This window comes from Apus apus, chromosome 5 (genome assembly GCF_020740795.1).
Source record: "Apus apus isolate bApuApu2 chromosome 5, bApuApu2.pri.cur, whole genome shotgun sequence".
Taxonomy (NCBI): Eukaryota; Metazoa; Chordata; class Aves; order Apodiformes; family Apodidae; genus Apus; species Apus apus.
Genome location: NC_067286.1, coordinates 31380467 through 31401177, shown reverse-complemented (window position 1 = coordinate 31401177; position 20711 = coordinate 31380467). Strand labels below are relative to the sequence as shown.

Sequence of the window (20711 nt, the reverse complement as noted above, 5' to 3'; positions counted from 1 at the left end):
CGGCGGGGCCGCACGCCCTCAGGACAGAGCGGTGCCGGCGGGGCTGCCCCCCCGGGCGCGGAGCGGAGCCCGCCGCGCCGGGACCGCCGCGGAGACGCCCCGGGGCCCGCACCAACCCCGCCCGGCGGCAGCGCCGGCCCCGCCCCGCCCCGCGCGCAGGCGCCTCGTGCCGCACCCCGTGAGCGCGGTGGGAGGCGGGACCGCGCCCGCCCCGCCCGCCCCGCGCCGAGGGGCAGCGCCGAAGCGTGCGGTGCGCGTGCGGTGCGGGGCGGCGCGGGGCGGCCATGGCGGAGCGGCGGTACCGCTCGGCGTCCGGGGCGCCCGTGGCGCTGCGGCGCCGGCAGCACAGCGCCTCCTGCCGGGAGCTGGCGGTGCGCGGGCCCCGCCTGCAGCTCCGCGCGCTCAGCGCCGCCACCGCCGCCGTCTGGCTGGCGGCCTACGGGCTCTTCGTGCTCAGCCAGGTACCGCCGCCCCCGCGCCCCTTCCGCCGCCCGCCCTCGCCTCGGAGGCCGAGGGGTGAGGCGTGGGCCCGGGCCTGAGCCGCCTGCGCCCCGCGGCTGTTCCGGGGGCACTCGGGGGCTGTGGGTGGCGTCCGAGGGGCTCGGCTGGGCCCGCCGGCCTAGAGGGAGGCACGCGGCCCTTGCCGGCCCGCTGCGGGCAGCGAGGGCCGCACGAGGAGGCCAGAGCCGGTGCCAAGGCCTCCTCAACGCTCCAGGAATGCCGGGGCGGTAGATCCCGATGAGGACGGGGTGAAAAGGAGAGGCGTGCCCTCCGGTGTCTGAGGGCCCACAGGCAGCAGCAGCCCGGGGACCTGGTGGGTTCCAGGATGCCTCTGTTGGTTTGCCTCTCGCCAAGTAGGATAGGCGTACCTAGGCTTGTTGAGTGGTGCCGAGTGCGTTCCTGAGAGTCCAAACAGCAGGTGTTTACCTAGGGAGATGAGCTGCAGGAGTCTGCAATAAAAGCTGTACTGAATAAAGTGAGTGATTGCTAATCCCCAGAGGGATTTTGCTGAGGGACTCAGAGAGCACTGCCATGTGAACGTAATCTGCTTGCTCATGTTTCACAGATGAGGTGGGAAGACAGATTTCAAAGCTTATAAAAATTTTTTTGTCCATTCTGTTGGTTGTGTTTGTGACTTCTTTACTTCACGTGGTGGTGCAGCCCCAGCTTGAGTGGTAGGGTCATATAGTTCTGGTGCTTTGGGAAGTGTCAGTTACAACTTTGATGCATGGGTGTGTGTGGCCTGGAGCTCTCTAAAATGTCCCAGAAATAGACTGTAGGTTGTGGACCTTTAAGATTTATTACCACATCTTCAGATGACTTTGCTGTAGTCTGTAGTTTCATCAGTTGTATTTTATCTAACAGCAGTCCCAAGATCGCAGCATGCAAAAGATGTTTGTCCTCAGACAAAGCACAGAAGAAGGCGAATGTTCTCTAGAGTGGTGTTCAAGGCAGGATGAGAGATGAGGTTTGAACAAATTTAGCTTGCAGTTTGTAAGAAGAAAGCCACTAGGTCAGTGGTTTTTCTTAAAAGATTGTCTTTCCCCTCTGAGACTCCACCCTCGGTTCTATTAGACGTTTCACAACACTTCTGGGTCAATGATGTCTCTATGTTTGGACAATATGCTGTCATTGGTGTAACTGTCTTGTTTCGGTTGGGATTTCTGCACTAAATTTACAAGGGAACAGAATTTTCTTGTGCTTGACCATTTCAGCTCTTTCAGACCATACTGTGAGGACTGATTTAGATCTCATCACACATATATCAGACAGCCAGGTGAATAACAGAACTCCACCTAAGAAAATTGCCTCGTAACAGTAGCCTTGTAACTCTAGTTTTAGTATTGTAATTTATTGTGCAATATTACTTTGTCTAAAACAGTGTTCAGTTAATTGTAATAACAGAGCTCTGTCTTTGTTTGGCTTGTGTTACAGAATAGTATGGTGCTTTCTGCTGCTATCTTCATCACACTAATTGGCCTGATCATATACCTGCACTTTGTGAAAATTGAGCAGGAATCGCTGCTCGTCATTGGCTCACTTGGGATTCAGGTGACTTCATCCTATGCTTCAGGGAAAGAGAGCACAACTTTCATCGAGATGGGTCGAGTTAAGGATGTGGTTATCAACGAAGCCATCCATATGGTAATTATACACAGTCTTTCAGCTTGTGTATCTGTGGGTACACTCACATCCAGTGTATTTTCACCAGAGTGATTTACCAGAGCAATTAAGCATAGCACTATCCATAGATTCACTGACATCACACGCTATGTTTCGGATTTCTCTCTTTATTCTCTTGTCTGTTCTTTCACCTTTAAAGGAGAACTTAAGCCAAACAAATCACCTCAGAAAGCCAAATCCATCCTGTAGATAATGCCACTAACACTAAGCTAGTGGGGTTCATTCTTTGTGGTGTACTTATTACAAATCCTGATGCCAAACTCTGTAAGTAGTCAAGACGGGGGTAAGGAGACAACTCAGGAAATGATTTGTCCAGTTTCTGGGTTTTCTGCAAAGCTCCTGTAGAAAAGCAGACCTTACCTTTCCAGCATGTGTGTGTTCTTTTCAGGTTGAAAATTTAATAGGAAAAAACACAGGTAATTTTCTGTGTGTGAAGGGAGGAAAACTATAGGTATCAATTTGTAGACTTGACTGTGGCCTGAAGTGCTTTGCCTTCAGCCCAGTGAGTTTAAACAGATCCTCTTGGCACTTTCATAGCATTTTCAAACTCTGATGATTTTGTCTTGTAGCAAAAAGTTATCTACTACCTGTGCATCCTCCTCCAGGACCCTGGAGATCCTCAGGGAGTATCTGAGGTTGTGCCACTCTTTCAGGTGAGTTTGACTGAATGGTGGAGAAATCCAGATCCATGGCCTGTGTGTGTGTGCGCCTGTTGTCTGAGTGTAACTTTATTCCACTACAAATAGTTTATTACAGGCCCTTACTGGCTTCTCGAGTTGGGTCTTAGAGCACTGTGGAACAGGTGGTATTAGACATCTCTCAGAATTACGTACTGGGGGTCTTTTTTTCATTTGCCCTCCATTTGAAGAACAGGGAGCTGTGTAAATCTGAACCCAACCAGGACATTGCATAAAGTAGAAGTCTTTAGGTCATGTAGGATACTGAGGATTCATACAGCTTTCTGTGTAGTCTCACGATCAGTGTTCTGTCATAACTACAGCACTGTGCTGTAGTTGATTTTTCTCTCAGCTCTGAGCCAAAAGTGCTCATAAAAACCTCCTTGGCATTAGAATGACTTCACCCGTTGACAAAGATCACAGTACAAGCTGTGAGCATTTGCTTAATGTATAATAACTTGTTTGCTTTACTGTTACCCTGTCTCCCCTTTCTCTTCTTTTGCTAACCTGTTCATAGTCCCATTTTGGGAATAGATTTTCTTTCTGCCTTTCTTTACATGCCTAACACAACAATGCCCTGATCCTTGAGAGGTGGTAAGCAGTGCAGAGGTGCCTCTCATGTTCCACTGCTGAGGCTTAGAGCCCCCTCTGTCCTTTCTAATTCACCTACTGTTGGTGATTGTTGTTTTGTAGTCCACATCCATTTTATGACTGTTCTTTTATGACAGTCTTCTCCTAAGTACTTTCAGGCATAAGTAGACTGTTCCACTGATAGTTTCTGCTAACTTAGTCCCACAATTGTAAAGACATTTACTAACAACAATATAAATTAAGTATTTCACACATATTCAAGGGAGAAAATAGGATTTGCTGGAAGTAAACACCTAGTAAGTTCCAGCTGCACTTAGGAACCTGGTTTTAGTTACATATGCTCCTTTCCAGCTTCAAAGAGGCTGCAAAGCAGTTGTGTAGTTTCTTCCCCCCCTCCCCAGCTCAACTCTGAACAGTTTTGTTTCCAGGGAAATATCTTAGTATTGGTAGAGTTGACTCCAACAGCAAAGGAGGTACAGAAAGAGCTGTGTCAGTTTGCAATTCATTACCAGTCAGTAATTCTTGCTTTAGCATGCAAGTCAGTATGTTACTTAGTTTTGAAGGAGCAATAATTAGTAAATGTATTGTGTCTCCTTCACTGGGTTCCTCTAAGTTATGTCAGCCTTCACAAATATAATTTACTGTGTCACTGAGCACAGGAGCTTTTCTGTGCTGAATTGACCTATTGTTCTCTTAAGCAACACTTGCAAGGAGAGATGTTTGATGGACTTTACACAGTAATGCTGTTTTGGGAGCTTGAAAGTCATGGGACCATAAAGACTGTGGGTCTGGGAAACTTTCACCTCCTTGCCAGTTTTAATCTTGTCCAGGTTAGAAGTGATGGAAAATCATTATACTTTGACCACTGTTTGCTGTTTGTGTGAAATGAATTGATGTTTTCAGTTAACCTTCTGTTGTACTTTTGTTGACAGTACCAGCAGGGGCCAAGGGCCAGGTGTCTAAATTCCCTGCCCTGAAAGTAGTTTTTTCAAGGTGGACGTCATCTAGGCTGGTGGATTAGTGTATGGAAATCTGCTGTTGGTAGGTCTCAAGAGGGTGTATGGTCTAATAGATAGGTTAATGGGTTGGAAGGTGTGGATTTTCTTCCATGCTGTCACTGTGCACCGTCAGCAGAGAAGGCAGGATTTCTGTTTTGGTGAGACACTCAGGCTAACTGCAGAGGGGTGCTTGTGTTTTGACCTGACAGCTTTAGGGACTGGTATTTTTCAGCACAGAGCTGCTACAGCTTATGGAATGGCTTTGCATTCCTGTATCACCAGCTTGCATCAAACACCTCCTGGAATTTTCTGAATTATTTCTCAACAAACACGTTCTCCATTGACTTAATGTGGGAAAGATGCCTATGTACCTTGCTACTGCATTCCTTCTACACGTCTGTTTCTGATAGTCACCTTTGTGTCAGTTATCTCCACATTTCCTTTTCTTGCCTGACAAATCTCACCAGTGGGAAGTTAAAGATTTCCAGCTCTTTTACAGCCAGTTCAGGGCCTCATTCTCTGTTGTTTGACTTTAATTCTAGAGCTCCAAGCCGCGTCTGGACTGCTTGATAGAAGTGTACAAAAGTTGTCAAGAAATTCTGGAGCAGAGGAAGACAGCTCCTCAATCAAGTGGTATAAAATAGTTAAAAAAAAAAAAATAATCAAGGCAGCAAACTTGGTGCAAGACTTGGAGAGACAGATGGAAGAGGAAGCAAAACTGCCCTGGGGCTGTTTTTTTAACAGATGAGTGGGAAGTGGTGCAGCCGTACAGTGATGTTAGGGCTAAAGGCCTGCCCAGACTCACAGAGTTGTTACAGAAATTGTCAGTTCAATCACACAAGTGAACCTTGAAGTCTTCTGCTACGAAGACAGGTGAGCAGAACTTTTTATAGTGAGACAAAAAAAGATTTTTCCTTGCCTTTCCAGAAAAGAATTATGGAGAAACAGAGTAAAGGGAGGAAAGAACATCCATTACTTGTTTGGATCTGAAAATTCTGATAAACTCACAATGCAACCTTGGACACACTGCCAAAAATGTGCATTTTCTTAGTTTCTATTTAACCCTTTGTTTGAAAAAAGAATATACAAATACCAAAACTGTTGGGTGGGCTGGGATGTTAACTTACTAATCCACAGGAAAATTTCAGGAAGAAAATAACAATTAAAATACACTGTTGCATTCATTTATGTTTAATTAAGTAAACATAAGAGAGCAGACCTTGGCCTCTTCAGGGGTCTGCTTGAAAGAGTCCCATGGGTTGGGACCCTAGAGGGAAGAGGGGTCCAAGAAAGCTGATTGATATTCAAAAATCACCTCCTCCAAGGTCAGTAACAGTCCATCTCAATGAGCAGGAAGTCAAGCAAAAATGCCAAGAAGCCTGTATAGGTAAGTAAGTTGCTCCTGGCAAAACTCACACAAAAAGGAAGTACACAGAAAGCTGAAGCAGGGACAGGTGACCTGGGAGGAATATAGCAACACCGTCTGAGGTGTGGCTAGGAAAGACAAAGCCCACCTGGAGTTTGACATATTGATATCAAATGCAACAAGAAGGGCTTCTGCAAGTACATAAGTAGCAAAAGGAAGACAGGGAAAATGTGGACTTGTTGCTGAATGGGGAAGGGACATGGTGACACAGGACCTGGAAAAGATGTGGCATTAAAAGGGGCACATCAGTTGCTCTGAGAAGAGGAAAATGTGTTGTTGAAAATTATGGTAATGACTGTGTGAATAAAGTTTTACTGAGCTGTTCTCTCAGGAGTAACTCAAGGTTGTGAAATGCTTCTTTGTTGATGGGCTAAAAGTTACTGTAACCTTTAACTGGTATTTTTCTGTCTCTTTTTTTTTTTCCATGACTCCTTAGTAACATAACTGAGGCAATTGAAATGTCAACACAACAGCTAAACCAGCAAGTTGGCAGGAGCCTAGGAGTCATGCTTAACTTCCATATAGTGCCGTACTGTGGTTGTCTGTGTAATTTAGAATTAAAATGTGGCAACACACCATCATGCAATATGGTAGAGATAAGGTGGCTTTTTTTTTTCATGGTGCTACAAAGTTTGAAAGACACAAGTTAATTCACCTCAGGAGGTATTCTGGTTGTCCAAATGAAAGGCAGCAGCTTGGGGATATGCTGCTTGCTTTTCGGTAGCATCTAGATTAATAATTTTCTATGGTTTTATTTCTCATAAATACTAAATGTTGTGGTTGGCCAGATTTTTAATTCCAGTGCTGCCCTAATGTAAGTTAACAAGTCTCTCTGAAGTTAGTAAAGCTGCACCCTGATACAAGCTGTGTTTGGTTGCAAGTCCAGGCAGAACTGGGAAGGGTGAGGCAGGCACAGAAATTGGCCACTAACCAGAGTGGCAGGCCTGGGAGCATGACTCTGAAGGCTACAGTGCCTTGACTACGAAGCATGCGGGACTTGAGTTGTGTGTGGATCAGGGTGTGGCTCAGCCAGGGTGTTTCTTCATGGGCAGGAGAAATGGTCAAGGCCCTTGAAGGAGCACTGTAGCAGCAGGAAGATTTGCTGAGCAGTGAGGAGGATGTGTCAGAAAATAAATTATGTCTCAACAGACTGGACAGTCTTGGGCTTAGGAGTGTGCTGGAAACACTGACTGCTGTAAAAATCTCTTGAAGTCCTGAGAATGTGCACTGAATAAATGATCCACTAACTGTCACAGGAGGAAGTCTAGAAGATTCTTTTTGCCATCTTTTGAAGGAATGGGATTGAGCACACCCTCAGTGGATTTGCTGACAACACCAAGATGTGTGGTGAGATCAACACACTGGGGAAAGGGATGCCATCCAGAGGGACCTGTGCAAACCGCATGAAGTTCAACAAGGCCAAGTGCAAGGTCCTGCACCTGCGTCGGGACAATCCCAAGCACAAATACAGTCTGGGCGGAGAATGGATTGAGAACAGCCCTGAGGAAAAGGATTTGGGGGTGTTGGTTGATGAGAAGCTCAACATGAGCCATCAATGTGTGCTTGCAGCCCAGAGAGCCAACTGTGTCCTGGGCTGCATCAAAAGAAGCATGGTCAGCAGGTTGAGGGAGGGGATTCTCCCCCTCCACTCTTGTGAGACCCCACCTGGAGTACTTTGTCCGGTTCTTGAGCCCCCAACATAAGAACATGGAGCTCCTAGAGAAAGTCCAAAGGAGGGCCACAAAGATGATCCAAGGGCTGGAGCACCTCTGCTATGCAGACAGGCTGTTGGGGTTTTCAGCCTGGAGAAGGCCCTGGGGAAACCTGTTAGTGTCCTGCCAGTACCTGAAGGGGCCTACAGGAAAGCTGGGGAGGGACTCTTGCATGTAATGATGGGATGAGAGGTAATGGTTTCAAACTGGAAGAGAGTAGATTCAGATTAGACATGAGGAAGAAATTCTTTACAGTGAGGGTGGCGGGACACTGGCACAGGTTGTCCAGAGAAGTTGTGGTTGCCCACTCCCTGGAAGTGTTCAAGGCCAGGCTGGATGGGGCTTGGAACAACTTGATCTAGTGGGAGGTGGCCCTGCCTATGCAGGGGGGTTGGAACTAGATTATCTTTAAGGTCCCTTTAACTCAAAGCATTCTATGATTCTTTGAACATCCTGTGCCCACGGGAGTGTACTTTAGTCATCCACGAAAGCTGATCAGCAGAGAGAAAAAGGAACCAGCAGGTTTTCACCAGGTATGATCCTGCATACCAGACACAATCTTTGTCCATTTTTTGTTTATATTGAGACTTATTTTGGTTTTTAAAATAGTTTTTTTATTCTGAGAATAATACAGTTTCCTTAATGATAACTGCATTTCAAGAACAAACAGAAATCTTGCAGGATCTCCCAGCTTTTTACATATGCATGGCATTTCGGAAAACAAAGGGCTTTGTAATCTCATTCTATGCCGCAGTAATAGTAATTTCCAAAAGCATTGAGTAAAATAAAAATTGGGTTTTTTCTGCCAAAGAATCATACAAAATAGGTATCTACACAGGGTGTGTTTTTTTTAAGTCAGGTAAGCTATAAATAGGAGGTATATGTGCATCCATCAGAGTGGGGTGGTCCCTGAAATACTCAAGTATTGGTGGATATTTTTAAAAATAAGGAAGAAAAAAGAAGTTCTATTTGCCATGCTTCTCAATTTAAAGTGCAGTTAAGGCAGAAAATAATGAGCTTCAGGCCAGCTCCTGCTTATTCAACTTCTTTGCTTCCTGTGTGCCCTAGTACAAGTCTCTTAAGGCCTTGAGTGTTAGTACTAAAGGAAAGTACAGCTTCTGAACTGTGAACTGGGGACTTTTATGCCTTGAGCATCTCCAGCACCAATGACAGCTCAGCTTATTCTGTAGCAGTTTTCTTACTGGTGGGATACAAGAACCAGTCTGCCAAACAGACCTTCAAGCATCAGAGCAATTGTTAGGCACAGGTGATTGAGTGAGGAGAAATAATGTTCTCTGTATTCAAACTGATGTATCTGTATACATGGGAGATGTGTATCTAGAGAGGGGAAATACATACTGCTGGCCACTCAATCAGGATATATAGAGTCTCTTAGAAGTAATTAAGGGGGGAAAAAAAAAGACTAAATACCTTCTCAAAATTGTTTTTGGCTCAGAAAGCTTCCACCCTGTTCTGTAACTTCAAAGGAATGTCCTTAAATTCATAGCAAGTGGGTACGTTACAGTATGTGCAAATCAGGTCTCTATTAATACACATTTTTCCTGGCTTGTGTCTGCCATGTTGTTTCCACAGCCCAAAACAGGTGGTTTTGGTGGGGGTTTTTTATGTTATAATAGTAATAACTAGTTGCTTAGAATTATTTTTGTCTGTCCCACATTCTTATCTATTAGTTTGTGGTTTTGCACCCACCATACATGTGAAACAAAAACTTCCAAGTATCAGCTCCACTGAGTGCATTAGTTGGGTATTTCAAGGTTGGTAGCGGGTAGTAGGGAGTAAAAAACACTGGTATGGTTGGTTTGTTCATTTGCAAATAGCTTTGGTTTGCTATTGCTGAATTCTTTCTAATGGTTGGATTCACACTGTTTTAATTTGGGAAAGTTGCCCATGAATGCATAATTATGAAGTTGCACGTGGTACTTTTGAAAGTGCAATTGTTCTTCCTTGGCTTTTTTAGCATGCTTATCAAAATAGCTGAAGCCAGGTAGATTTCTGTTTTTCAATAATTGCTTTTTTTTTTAAATCCATTAACCTTCTCAATCATATCTAATCCCTTTACAACATATTTAGAAAAACCCATTCTTTAGGGAATTCTGAGCAACAATACTTGAGTACACAGTTGTTGACTACCTACCTCTTCCTGGCTATGGTAGCATGGAGGAAGCAGGAGTTTGAAAGCAGGAGCTTCTGCCAAGTCAGAATGGTAGAGCTGGTTTGGGAAAATCTGTTTCAGTTGCTGAAAGACAGGAAGTACAACATGTGCTTGCCTTGTCTTCCTTTGTCTGAGATTATGTTCAGTTTCAAAAACATCCTGAAACATCTAAACAGGGATTAACAGAAAAAAATCTTTGGAAGTGTTGGTCTGAGGGTGGAGCACGTGATACATGCAGCCCTGTAGCAGCGACCTAATGGTCATCTATTGTGTAGAGCAGCATCGGCTCCTGAAATGTCTATCAGTCCTGCAGGAGCTGGGGCATCCTCTGACACTGTTCCAAACCCAGTCGTCCAGACCTCAACATGCAAAGACACTAGGTTTTCACCTCTATTTGATGTTGAAAATATTCTTGAGTACCACTGAACTCTTATTCTTTAGTCCTTATTTCAGATCTGAAATTATCCTTGACTTGCATCATAATTATTCTTGTCAGTTTAGATTCTCTTTCTTCTGAAATACATCTTCTTTTCATTCATGCCTGGAGCAATGACTTGGAATGTTTCTGTCTTTCAATTTTGGCGTCAGTTTCAGGGAGGAGTCGTTACAGCTCTAAGGGAAAATTAAATTGTTTTGGTTGTGCTAAGCAGTTGCATAAAAATTGTTATGGTCTCTGCAAAAAGACTGTCTTAATAGTTGTCCTGGGAGTGGCAACATTGAATTTAAACGCTGGTTAAAACTTCAGTACTATGGCTATTCACAACCAGAGCATAGAGCTGAAGTTATGTCTAAACTACTTGATCAGACAACATCGTGTTAATCTTTGCACTCTGGTAACAGTGTGTATCTAGTTTCTGAGGCAGTGATACGCAGCTCCTGATACAGGCAGAATTCAACAGGGTGCATCCTTGTACTGGGTTTCTGCCACATGCCACAGTATCCATTACCACCTGTTTTTACTTCAAACAGGACTGTGTGCTTAGCCCACTGCAGTCAGATTCAAGCCTACATGCCACTCAAATCTGCCTTGCAGAGGTTGCAGCCTAATTCAGGTAAGAAGTGAGCAAGTTAGGGATGGATGCAAACAAAAGATTACTGAAAAGAATAATTTAAAGGGGCTATGATAGGGAAAACAGGTCACTAGAGGTTTTAAGAGCTGGACTTAGATTCCAGACACCGGGTGTGCAGTCATCTAAAGGCAGGTGCAAAGCTGAAAATGGGAGGGATCAAATAAAACATACATGCTTGTAAGCAAAGTGGTAAGGTCAGGAAATGGAAGAAGAATGGGTATGAGGAAAGAGAGCAGAGAGAATGTGACTGGAGCACTGTGCAAGCAAATGACCTGAGGCTTGGTATTTTGGATGGAGTGTGGCATGGCAAGGAAACGCCTGCACAGTCCCCACGTTCAAGATATTTTAAGAGCAGGGACACTGCCTCTACATTAAGGAACTTTGTCTATTCCTATGGAAAAAGAATCAGAGCCTGCATTAAAGTAAGGTGTGTAGCCATCAAAATCGTAGCAGTCTGCAATTCAGTACAGAGCAGTGCAAAAAAACCCCAACAAAACACTAAACAAACAAACAATCAAGCCAAAACAAATCCCTGGAGTCATGTGGAATGAGCCCTCAGAGCAGGGTGGGCCCCTTAGTGCTTCGGGGCATGGAAGGGAAAAAGCACCGATTTTCAGTCTCCCAGAGCTTGTTGGCAGATGTTTTGCTTCGGGAGGGCTGTGTAGAGGATAGGAGCGAAGGTGTCAAACGGCTGTTAATATAGCTGGCAATAAGAAGTGTTGCTTCAACAATCTAGGGAAAAATGAAAATGATTAATTGTAAGTCCATTAGAAGTAAGAGTGCCCTTTGATTTTTAGAACCTATTGACTGCGTAACTTTTGTAAATTACTTTCTCACATGGGCTTGTTTGGTTTTGAAATGAAGCTCTAAGAGTTAGGTGGAATAAGTCTCTTGATGAAAGGTTCCAGCTTATTGAATGAATTGACTTATTGAATATATATTGCTAGAGCAGCAGCCGCAAGTACCAATCCCCAGGGCTTGTACAAAATGCCCAGCTGTGATGCTGCCAGGTGGAAAGAAACTCACTCTTTGTTCTATAATTACCTTTGGAATTGCCATTGTGAAAAGGAGTTTTTCAGTGCTGTTTTTTCCAGAGCTCCTTTCTTTCATTTGACTGACTACAATCATGAAGTCGTCTCTACAGCCTCCAAAGGTCAGCACAGAGGAGTATGAATAAGAGACCTTCAAGTGCTGCAGACAACAGAGAGTTTTAAAGAGTCATAGTTCTGTGAAAGAAAAAATGGCCACCTTAAACTAATATATTTGCTACTTAGTGCAGAAACACCAGATCTCCAGCCATAATAGGCAGTATAGGTATTTGGCTCTACAGGTAATAGCTGGCAGAGAAATCTCAAATGTGGATTGCATTTCTAGTTGTCTCCTAGCTTGCTTGATGCCTCACTGCTAAAGAGCAACATTCCAAACGTTGTTATATCCCAGAGGGTGGTAGTAAAGCACGTACCACTGAGATGTTGCTAGATGTATGAGCATGTTTGCTGCCCATTGAAGAGGAAGTGAGCTGTTCCATGAAACCTTACCTTACTCTGTAGCTGTGATTTTACTTTGTTTATGTAGTATTCAAATACAGCACTGACTTCCCTCATCTCTGACTTCTAAAAATTAACTTCTGGATCCATATGAAGTTAAAGACAAACTTTTGGTGACTTTAAGTGCACTCAGAGGGAATGTCTTCCTGTGGGAGGTAAGTTACTTTTCTTAATCAGTGTTCCTCACCATACCATAGTGTTATAATCCAGTATGCTGATACCATCTTCATTCACAGCTATCCAGATTGGACAGTCTTCCAATGAGGAAGGCAAAATAGGCTAGGGAAAAATGAAATTATTAATTTAGATATTTCTTGACCACTACACAAAGATATCTCTGTCATAAATCTTGGGGTTTAAGGATAAAGTGAAGATGAGAAAGAATCCTATAGGCTTAGTGGCCTGATATTTTGATTACTGGTTTGATTTTTTGAGGGGACTTCTCTCAAAATCTGGGATAACATTTTCAATAGAAGAGGTTTGTGTGGGGTTGGGAAGATGGTCAATGTCAAAACAAGATTTCTCATACAGCCACTTTGTGCTGTGGCATTAGTTTGGGCATGGGTAATAGGTACAGAGCCTAGCCTGGGATGGGCTGAAGGATGGTGCAAGCTACTGGGACAAGCATTCCCTCCAGCTACTCTCTGCGGTCCTGCCGATGCCAGTGGGCTGGCAGCCTACCCAGTAGGTGCTTTAGTTTTTCTGTTCCTGCAACAGGACCTTAGTAGAGCTTGCCTCTCTCCTGTGGCAAGGGAAGCAGCCAGCTCTGTGTCAAGCAGAGACCAGCATCTAAACACCCCCTTTTAGCTAGCATCAGCTGCCAGGTGTGATTTATGGGGGACCCTTCCACCCCTCCAGTGGTATGTAAATAGTATTTTTTAATTGCAACCTGGATGACCAGGAAAATTCCTGCCTGAGAAAGCTTTGGCAAGGTTTGTAAAGACAGTTATTACCCTGTATTACAATCAGCTGATGCAGCAAGGGAAGCTTCAGTATTTATTTACTGAATGCTAGCAGCCTCTAGTGTCTAGAGCATGTTTCTCTTCCTTCTTTCCAAACCTAAGTGGTACCAAACAGCTGTTAGCTCGGAACAGAGTATTGTTCAGTTTTTCGCCTTCCTGAAGCAAAAGCATTTTCAACCCGTGTTATCAGAGATCACAGGTGTGTGTCTGCTCAGCTAATTCACACTCAGGAACAAAATAATAAAGTGTGCTCCAGTTACCTTAGCAGCAAATATTTTGGTTCCAAAGAGGGGCCATTTCCGGGCCACTGTCAAATAAATTCGAATGCATTCTGGTGGAGAGCATCCCTGCAGCACCATCCACTTTGTCGCCAGCCGGTCAGCCAGTTGCCTTTCAGAATCCAAGACACAAGACAGCAGTATTTACTAAGGTCCTCCAAAGAAAGGTAACATTGTCACACTTAATAGATATACCTCTCATTCCAAAAAGGCTGTTCTACCAGCAGTAGAGACAGAGCTGCCAGCACTGTTAGTTATGAGGGTTGTACAACCCTCATTTATTTTAGCGTTTTCTCTACTTCCACAATTACTTTATTACATAAACCTTCACCTTAACTTGTCTGTAGGATGCTCTATATGGAGTGGCAATATATATTAATTCACTCTTGATTTGGCTCATTTGGGATAGTTGGCAGCTACCTTGCTACCTGCAGATGAAATTTACTTCCAAAGGGAGGTATTGTGTTAGTTCCACCATTGCAACCCTAAGTAGGCTTTGGATTTGGAAGATCACCGTTCTCTTTCATTAAAACAGTTAAAGCTGAGATCCATGGCAGGGCCTGCATTCTGTACTTGAGATCTCAGCATTGTGTGTGAGAATTTCCAAGTGAGAACATCAAAAAGTCCTACTAAAATATGTCCTACCAGAATGAATGCATGGCCTGAAGCAGCCTGTATGTGCTAGTTTTATGGCTCACTGCAAACGTTAGGCATCTGGATTCAATTGACACTTGGGGGAAGGGTAAAACAAAAACCCAGAAACAGAATCCATTTTAGGCTTAGCTTAGTGTTTGTTGGAACTGAGATGTCTAATTGAAGTGAAAGGCTTAAACTTCTTGTCTAGGGGAAAACGTAGTTGGTGATTTGGCTCTTTTTGTATTAGTTAACTGTTAGTTTATTTTAGAGCAACCTTTCCTGTCACTTGTATTCTGTTTAAGCTTCTACATCAAATAAACTTGACAGGGCTCCTTGAAACTTCTTAAGTATAAAGACAGAATTTTACATTTTTGCCAGTAAAGTATTTTTCAGTGAAATGTATAGAAGAGCAAACAGTTTACCTGAGCTGTTCAGGAGTAATGTTTTGCTTGTAGCGTTTGGGATAGAATTTATCTAAGACCTGGTGAAGAAGATGCTGCATTTTTGATTGTGATGTTCCCCCAGGACTTGAATATCCTGGTCGATCCAAATCCCCATATTCCACCTAAGACAACATTATAGTTTATAGTGCAACAGAGCTATGGTTTTTTTTTTAGTGCAGTAGAACATTCCATGAATTCCCATACAGATAACTACTGTGTTTATTAGTCATGCAAATAGACACCATTAGGCAGGAGAATTTTGTCTACAGCATTTAAGATAGTAAAAGTATAAAACAGAGCAACTACTGAGGACATGACTGACCATGGAATTCTTTACTGATCTAAGAAATGGAAACAAGATCTCAGCCAGCTACTTGTTGTAGGTGCTTGTTGTAGATGCTTCTGTGTGGCTGCCAAGTTTTTGGGGCTTATTTTCAGTTGACTAATTAAAACAACAGGCTATTTGTAAATACTTGGACAGTGTTCCCAGCTTCTTCATCTCAGTTTACATTGCTTTAACAAATGCAACAACAATTTTCAGCTCAGTAAGAAATTATTATCCTGCTTATCATGCCCACAACCCATACCATGTTTTTTATGTGGTAAGATGCTAAATGCAAACCTGGAGGTTTAATGGAGGATCCTACAAAATGCTCTTCCTGACTAAGAGGCTATTGCCAGTGCAACAGGGTAAGTTTTTACTATAAAGTGGAATTCCAGTAGTGATACTATTTCCATATCTCTGGTATAATGTGTTTGGCATGGTACAGATCAGACTATGTGTCTGATAAGAAAAACCATTTCTGATGTAAAAGATGGCTGTTAGCCAAAAATATTCAGTGTACAGCTGAAGTCCCTGGAGGACAAGAGGGAGGATTTCTACTCATAGCCGTACTCACCTGAGCCATCAGAGCTGCCATTTCCAGAGCTAATTCTTTATTAACAGGAAACCTTCCATTGGCTATTTCACTGCTGACTTGGAAAGCCAGCAGCAACCGCTCCCGGTCTGTCTCACCTTTGGCCTGGCTCCGAAAATACAGCCTAAAACGCAGTGAGGAAAGATACTGTGAACTGGAATTAGAGGTGGGAACTTTAATCAAAGTGAGTAAAAATAAAAGTAGGAGGGTTTGGGTTTTTTTCCTTCTCCAAAGTTAACTTTGAGCATTGCAGGGGTACTGCACAGAGATTTGGAAACGGAGAAGTCTCCCTTATGGACAAGGTTTAGGCAAGGAGGCTCAAAACATGCTTTCTAGCTTTGGAAGACATTTGAATTCTGAGCACCAACCACTTCAAAACGGTGGAGCCTTATTAAACACAGTGTCTGTCCCCATCAGGCACCGGTAGCCAACATTTAAGATACAGCCTTCTCTACTTATCACAGGATACAGAATTGCCTCTGCTCTGTATGTATAAACTCCTACACGACAACCTTGTAGACTCACTATTTTTGCCAGCTTTGTTTTGCCCACTTACAATGATACTGTTATTTAAAAAGTCTTCAGTTTGCTTCAGCAGGAAATAAGAGCCCTAACTAGCAGGCTTTATTCAAAAAATTGAAGAAGCATTCTTGTAAATCAAAGCTTCCTGTTTTTCTTTCCCTTCACACTTGCAATTTCTTTGACTTGGTATATGGGGATTGAAGACATCATCTTAGGGAATGCTTCCCAGAACAATTCCTCATGCATGCCTATTTACAGCCTACACCAGCTAATTTAAATATTGATTTACAGCTGCATCTATGACTATATATACCATAATACCACAGAAGATATTAATTCCAGTGGAGGAGTTTGGATTTTTTTAATGTCAATCTAAGATTAACACCACCCTTATGACCATAGTGACCTTACACATCTTATCTGAGTCCTTGGTGTTTGAACAGCCCAACCTTGGAAAGACTATCAAACTATCCTTGCTGTCCAGTCTAGGCACATTCCAGTCCAATAAAATAATCTCGCAAAGTTTCACTCCTGAAACAAATACTGCCTTCTGGGTCAAAAGCAGTAACTTTTGCTTCCACCTCTGCTATACCAGCTAACAAAGTTCACCCAAATTTGTTTCCACTATTACATTTAACAAAATCTTCATCTGTTCAATACAGAACTTTGTCTCTTTCTGGTTTTGGGATGGCCTTTGTTTTGACTGCAAACAGAATTCATGTGCAGAAATCCGCTCCTTGTGCCCATACACAGCTCTCTATTCACTGTAATTCAGAATTCCGGTCTGTATTATGAATGACTAACTTGTTCCAGTTTTTGGTTTAGATCTTTGTCTCATACTTTCATTCTCCACTATCTCTTATCATCTAACTTTTAACATCCTGTTCTTTATAAAGTCTGGGCACTGCTACAACATGTCTCTTCTACAGCTTGTGCTATTTAGAACACTGTTCTTTGTATCTTTTCATCTTTGTGATTCTTCACTTAATTGCAAGTTTCAGCAGATTTGTTTTGACTGGTGATTTTTTCCCCAGGTTTCTCTTCCTCTCACCTAATATGCATTATTTAATTATGTTTTAGGATCTAGACTAATGCAATTGTGCCAAGTATGCTTTAATGTGCTACAGCTAGTCTTTAACCCATTTTGTCTATTCTGATATTGCAAAGTGTTTTATCTCTAGGCCATACACCCTCTTTTATGCATGTAGCAGATACAAAAGGTATCACATCTCACTGATGATTTGAACACATCTTAGCTAAAATAGTTTTGGCACTAACACTAAATTACTGGCCATCTACAAAGATATATCCAGTCTAGAAATGTTTAATTAACAGTAGTGTGAGGCCAACCCAACAAAGCACAGTACCTGTTCTTATAGGTCAACTTCACAATTCTTGTGCCTCCTTCATATTTCCCGGGATGCAATTCTTTTAACGCTTGTTCCCATTTAGAAATAACATCACAGATCTTTAAAAAATACCACAGAGAGAGGAAAGACAAACTGAGGTGAAATGTATAGTCAAGGCTTGAGGGGAAAATAAGTGAAAAAAGCATTGTGGAACACAGAAGATAAACAGACTGAATCAGCATAAACACAGCCAAAAGTGGCAAACCATTTCATTTTTCTATTACACAGTATATAAAAATAAAACCATTTCAACTGAAAACTCCATCTCTAATCTGCAACGGCACATGTGTAATTGAATTCTGGTCTGGGAGCAGCTCTGGCTCTGTCAGTGTTAGGAAGCAGCAAAGCCCAGGGGGAGCAGATCTGCACAGTGCAACAACACCTGTTCCTAAGACTCTGTACCCACATTGAAGAAGTTTCAAAGGGTTTTCCTTTGGCCTGAAGCCCACTGCTATGATGGGTCACATTTTCCAGTTCAGGTTTCACATAAAAAGAACCCATTTCATGCTCTATAAGGTTGCTCCTTAATGTGAATCAAAGCAGGTTAATAGGAATGATTAGTAGGTTTGCTTCAAATGTGCCCTCCTGACCCAAACTAAAAGCTCTAACATAACCTCTTAACAGCAGCTGTCTACGTGCTTGGCTAAACCAAACCCTTGGATCTGAATGTCCAAATTCTGGGAACATTTGGTTCTAGATTCTAACTCTGTAGTTCAGACATATTTTTAGTAATAGCATAGTTCATCTCTCTGGTTCCACTCAGCTTCTCTTGGTGATTCCAGTCCTTTTGCAAGTGGTCTAATAAAGGCTCCTACTTACTTCATGATAGCATCACAATAAAAGGAATGTGAACATAAGAAGCCACATGAAATGCATAATCAGATATACTAATCCTCTCCTAAGAAGCTGTTGAGGTTGACTTGGCAGGTAAATAATCATCAGTAAATAACCAATAAAAGCGATGCCTTTGATTGTCTTGAGCTTCTTCGCTTACTCTAGTATCTCATCTCTCCAAATGATGGTTCAGTTAGCAGCAAAGCTCCAGGTTACCTGATCTATATCAAGCCATGAAAGCAAAGCATTGCCTGTAGTAGGCTGCTCTTTAACCCACCTAATTTGAAGTTATCGGCATCTTCTTCCTCTGCTACCTAATGTGAAACTTTACGCCGTGTAAAACTGAATGTTTATGTTCCTTACAGTTCTCAGGGCCTCTTCAAAGATGCCACTACCACTACTCCTCCATCAATACTGTACGACAAATTATTCTCCTGGATTTGTACCAAAATCTGATGTGTCTCATTCAAGGCCACTAGCCTGCCCATTTAAGGCAGTTATCCAGCTGCAACATGGGTAAAAATCTCCATATGAAAGACACAGATGTTAATACTTTATCTGCTTTCCTTTTGCCTTGACCTGAGGCACTCCTCTCTTTTTTAAAAGTCAAGGCATACTCGGTACAGCTCTATCCCATAAGTACGCTCATCAACAATAAAAGTCCGAATTACCTGAAGATAGCAAGGAGATACTTCATAATCCAATAGATGAGACTTATATGGACATGCCAAAAGACTCACAGCCTAACATAAATTTATCTCAATTAGCAGTGTCACATTTGATGTTAGTTGTGATGTCTCACCATGCTAGCTAGCTCTGTCATATTTTAATTTTGTAGTTGACAAATTAAACTTTAATATGTGTTAAAATCTGAGTTAGAGACTGAAAAAACTGACCAATTTATCACTTAGTAAAACAGAATGTGCTTTGTCTTAACTAGTATTTCAGACTAGACTGAGCTAATTATAAAAGCATAGGATCATTTAGGTTGGAGAAGACCTTTAATATCATCAAGTCCAACAGTAAAGCCAACACTGCCCAGTCCACCACTAAACCATGTCTCCAAGCACCACATCTACTTGTCTTTCAAATACCTCCAGGGATGATGACTCAACCACTTCCCTGGGCAGCCTGTTCCAGTGCCTGACAGCCCTTTCAGTGAAGACATTTTTCCTAATAGCCAACCTAAACCTCTCCTGGTGCAACATGAGTTTGTTTCCTCTCATCCTATCACTTGTTACTTGGAAGAAGAGACCAAGAGACCCTCACCTTGCTACACTCTTCTTTCAGGTGTTGTAGAGGACAATGAGGTCTCCCCTCTGCCTCCTTTTCTCCAGACCAAACAACCCCAATACCCTCAGCTGCTCCTCCTAAGACTTGTTCTCCAGGCCCTTCAACAGCTTTGTTGCCCTTCTCTGGAGTTGCTTCAGCACCTCAATGTTCTTCCTGTAGTGAAGGGCCCAGAGTTGCACACAGTACTTGAGGTGCAGCCTCACCAGTGCTGACCCTGCTCCTGCTGGCCACTCTATTCCTGATACAAGCCAGGATGCTGTTGGCCTTCTTGGCCACCTGCACACATTGCTGGCTCATATTCAGCTGGCTGTTGACCAACACCCCCAGGTCTCTCTCTGCTGGGCAGCTCTCCAGCCACTCTTCCCTAGGTCTGTAGCTTTGCATGAGGAATTAATATCTCATCTCTGAATACTACTCTTGACAGGCAATACTCAGGTGTATTTGATCTTGCTGCAGTAAGAAAAAAACTTAGCAGCTCTTCAAACACATATGCTGAATGTAGCAGAGGGGAAAAAAATACCTTCATGTTGCCCTGCAGACAATGTTCCAAATTCCTGCCAGAAGGATCATCTGTGAATAGAGAAAATCCCATGTGGGATGGCTTTCTCATTCCTGTCTCCTGGTTCAGTCGCTGGATGAATTCATCAACTGTTGAGGAACCATCAAAACCTACAACCTGCAATGGAAGAGGAGCTATTTGAGGATGACTTTAAAGAAACACAACATTGATGGGTATCACAGCTAATGAACCTGGGTTTCCTGCAGATTGGTGTCTCATGATTGATTGCCAGCTCCTGTAACTGCACTTACATATTGTTTCCCTTCACACTGCATTCTTTCTCATACTGAGACACCTAGAACATCTCTCCCTTTTCCCTAGCTACCTTTTCTTCCGAAGACCTGTATAGCTGGGGCTAGATTCCTTTACTTTTCTCAGGAAAAATGGTGAAAATGGCAAAGAGAAGAAACAGTGTCTATCTCCTAATATCTGATATGTATAAACACCGTGGTGCCAGCCACCCACATGAAGGAGGCAGGT

At 43.0% G+C, this 20711-nt stretch overlaps 2 protein-coding genes across 2 annotated transcripts in view; one reads left to right on the top strand and one right to left on the bottom strand.

Annotated features, from left to right (window-relative positions):
* Positions 1 to 182: 182 nt before the first annotated feature.
* On the top strand, positions 183 to 6218 carry PIGH (phosphatidylinositol glycan anchor biosynthesis class H). Its single transcript, XM_051622544.1, has 4 exons — positions 183 to 461; positions 1936 to 2145; positions 2754 to 2837; positions 4993 to 6218. Exons 1-4 carry the CDS (start codon positions 285 to 287, stop codon positions 5092 to 5094), a joined length of 573 nt encoding a protein of 190 aa, XP_051478504.1. The 5' UTR covers positions 183 to 284; the 3' UTR covers positions 5095 to 6218.
* Positions 6219 to 10051: 3833 nt separating this feature from the next.
* The window catches only part of PLEKHH1 (pleckstrin homology, MyTH4 and FERM domain containing H1), a 43344-nt gene continuing 32684 nt past the window's right edge, over positions 10052 to 20711 (bottom strand). Inside the window, exons 21-28 of the mRNA XM_051622151.1 lie at positions 20193 to 20348; positions 17504 to 17604; positions 15597 to 15738; positions 14677 to 14819; positions 13601 to 13730; positions 12571 to 12657; positions 11876 to 12022; positions 10052 to 11563 (exon numbers count right to left, since the gene is read on the bottom strand). Of these exons, the coding sequence (XP_051478111.1) occupies positions 11387 to 11563; positions 11876 to 12022; positions 12571 to 12657; positions 13601 to 13730; positions 14677 to 14819; positions 15597 to 15738; positions 17504 to 17604; positions 20193 to 20348 (1083 nt within the window). The 3' untranslated portion in view covers positions 10052 to 11386. The remainder of the gene's footprint in view (positions 11564 to 11875; positions 12023 to 12570; positions 12658 to 13600; positions 13731 to 14676; positions 14820 to 15596; positions 15739 to 17503; positions 17605 to 20192; positions 20349 to 20711) is intronic.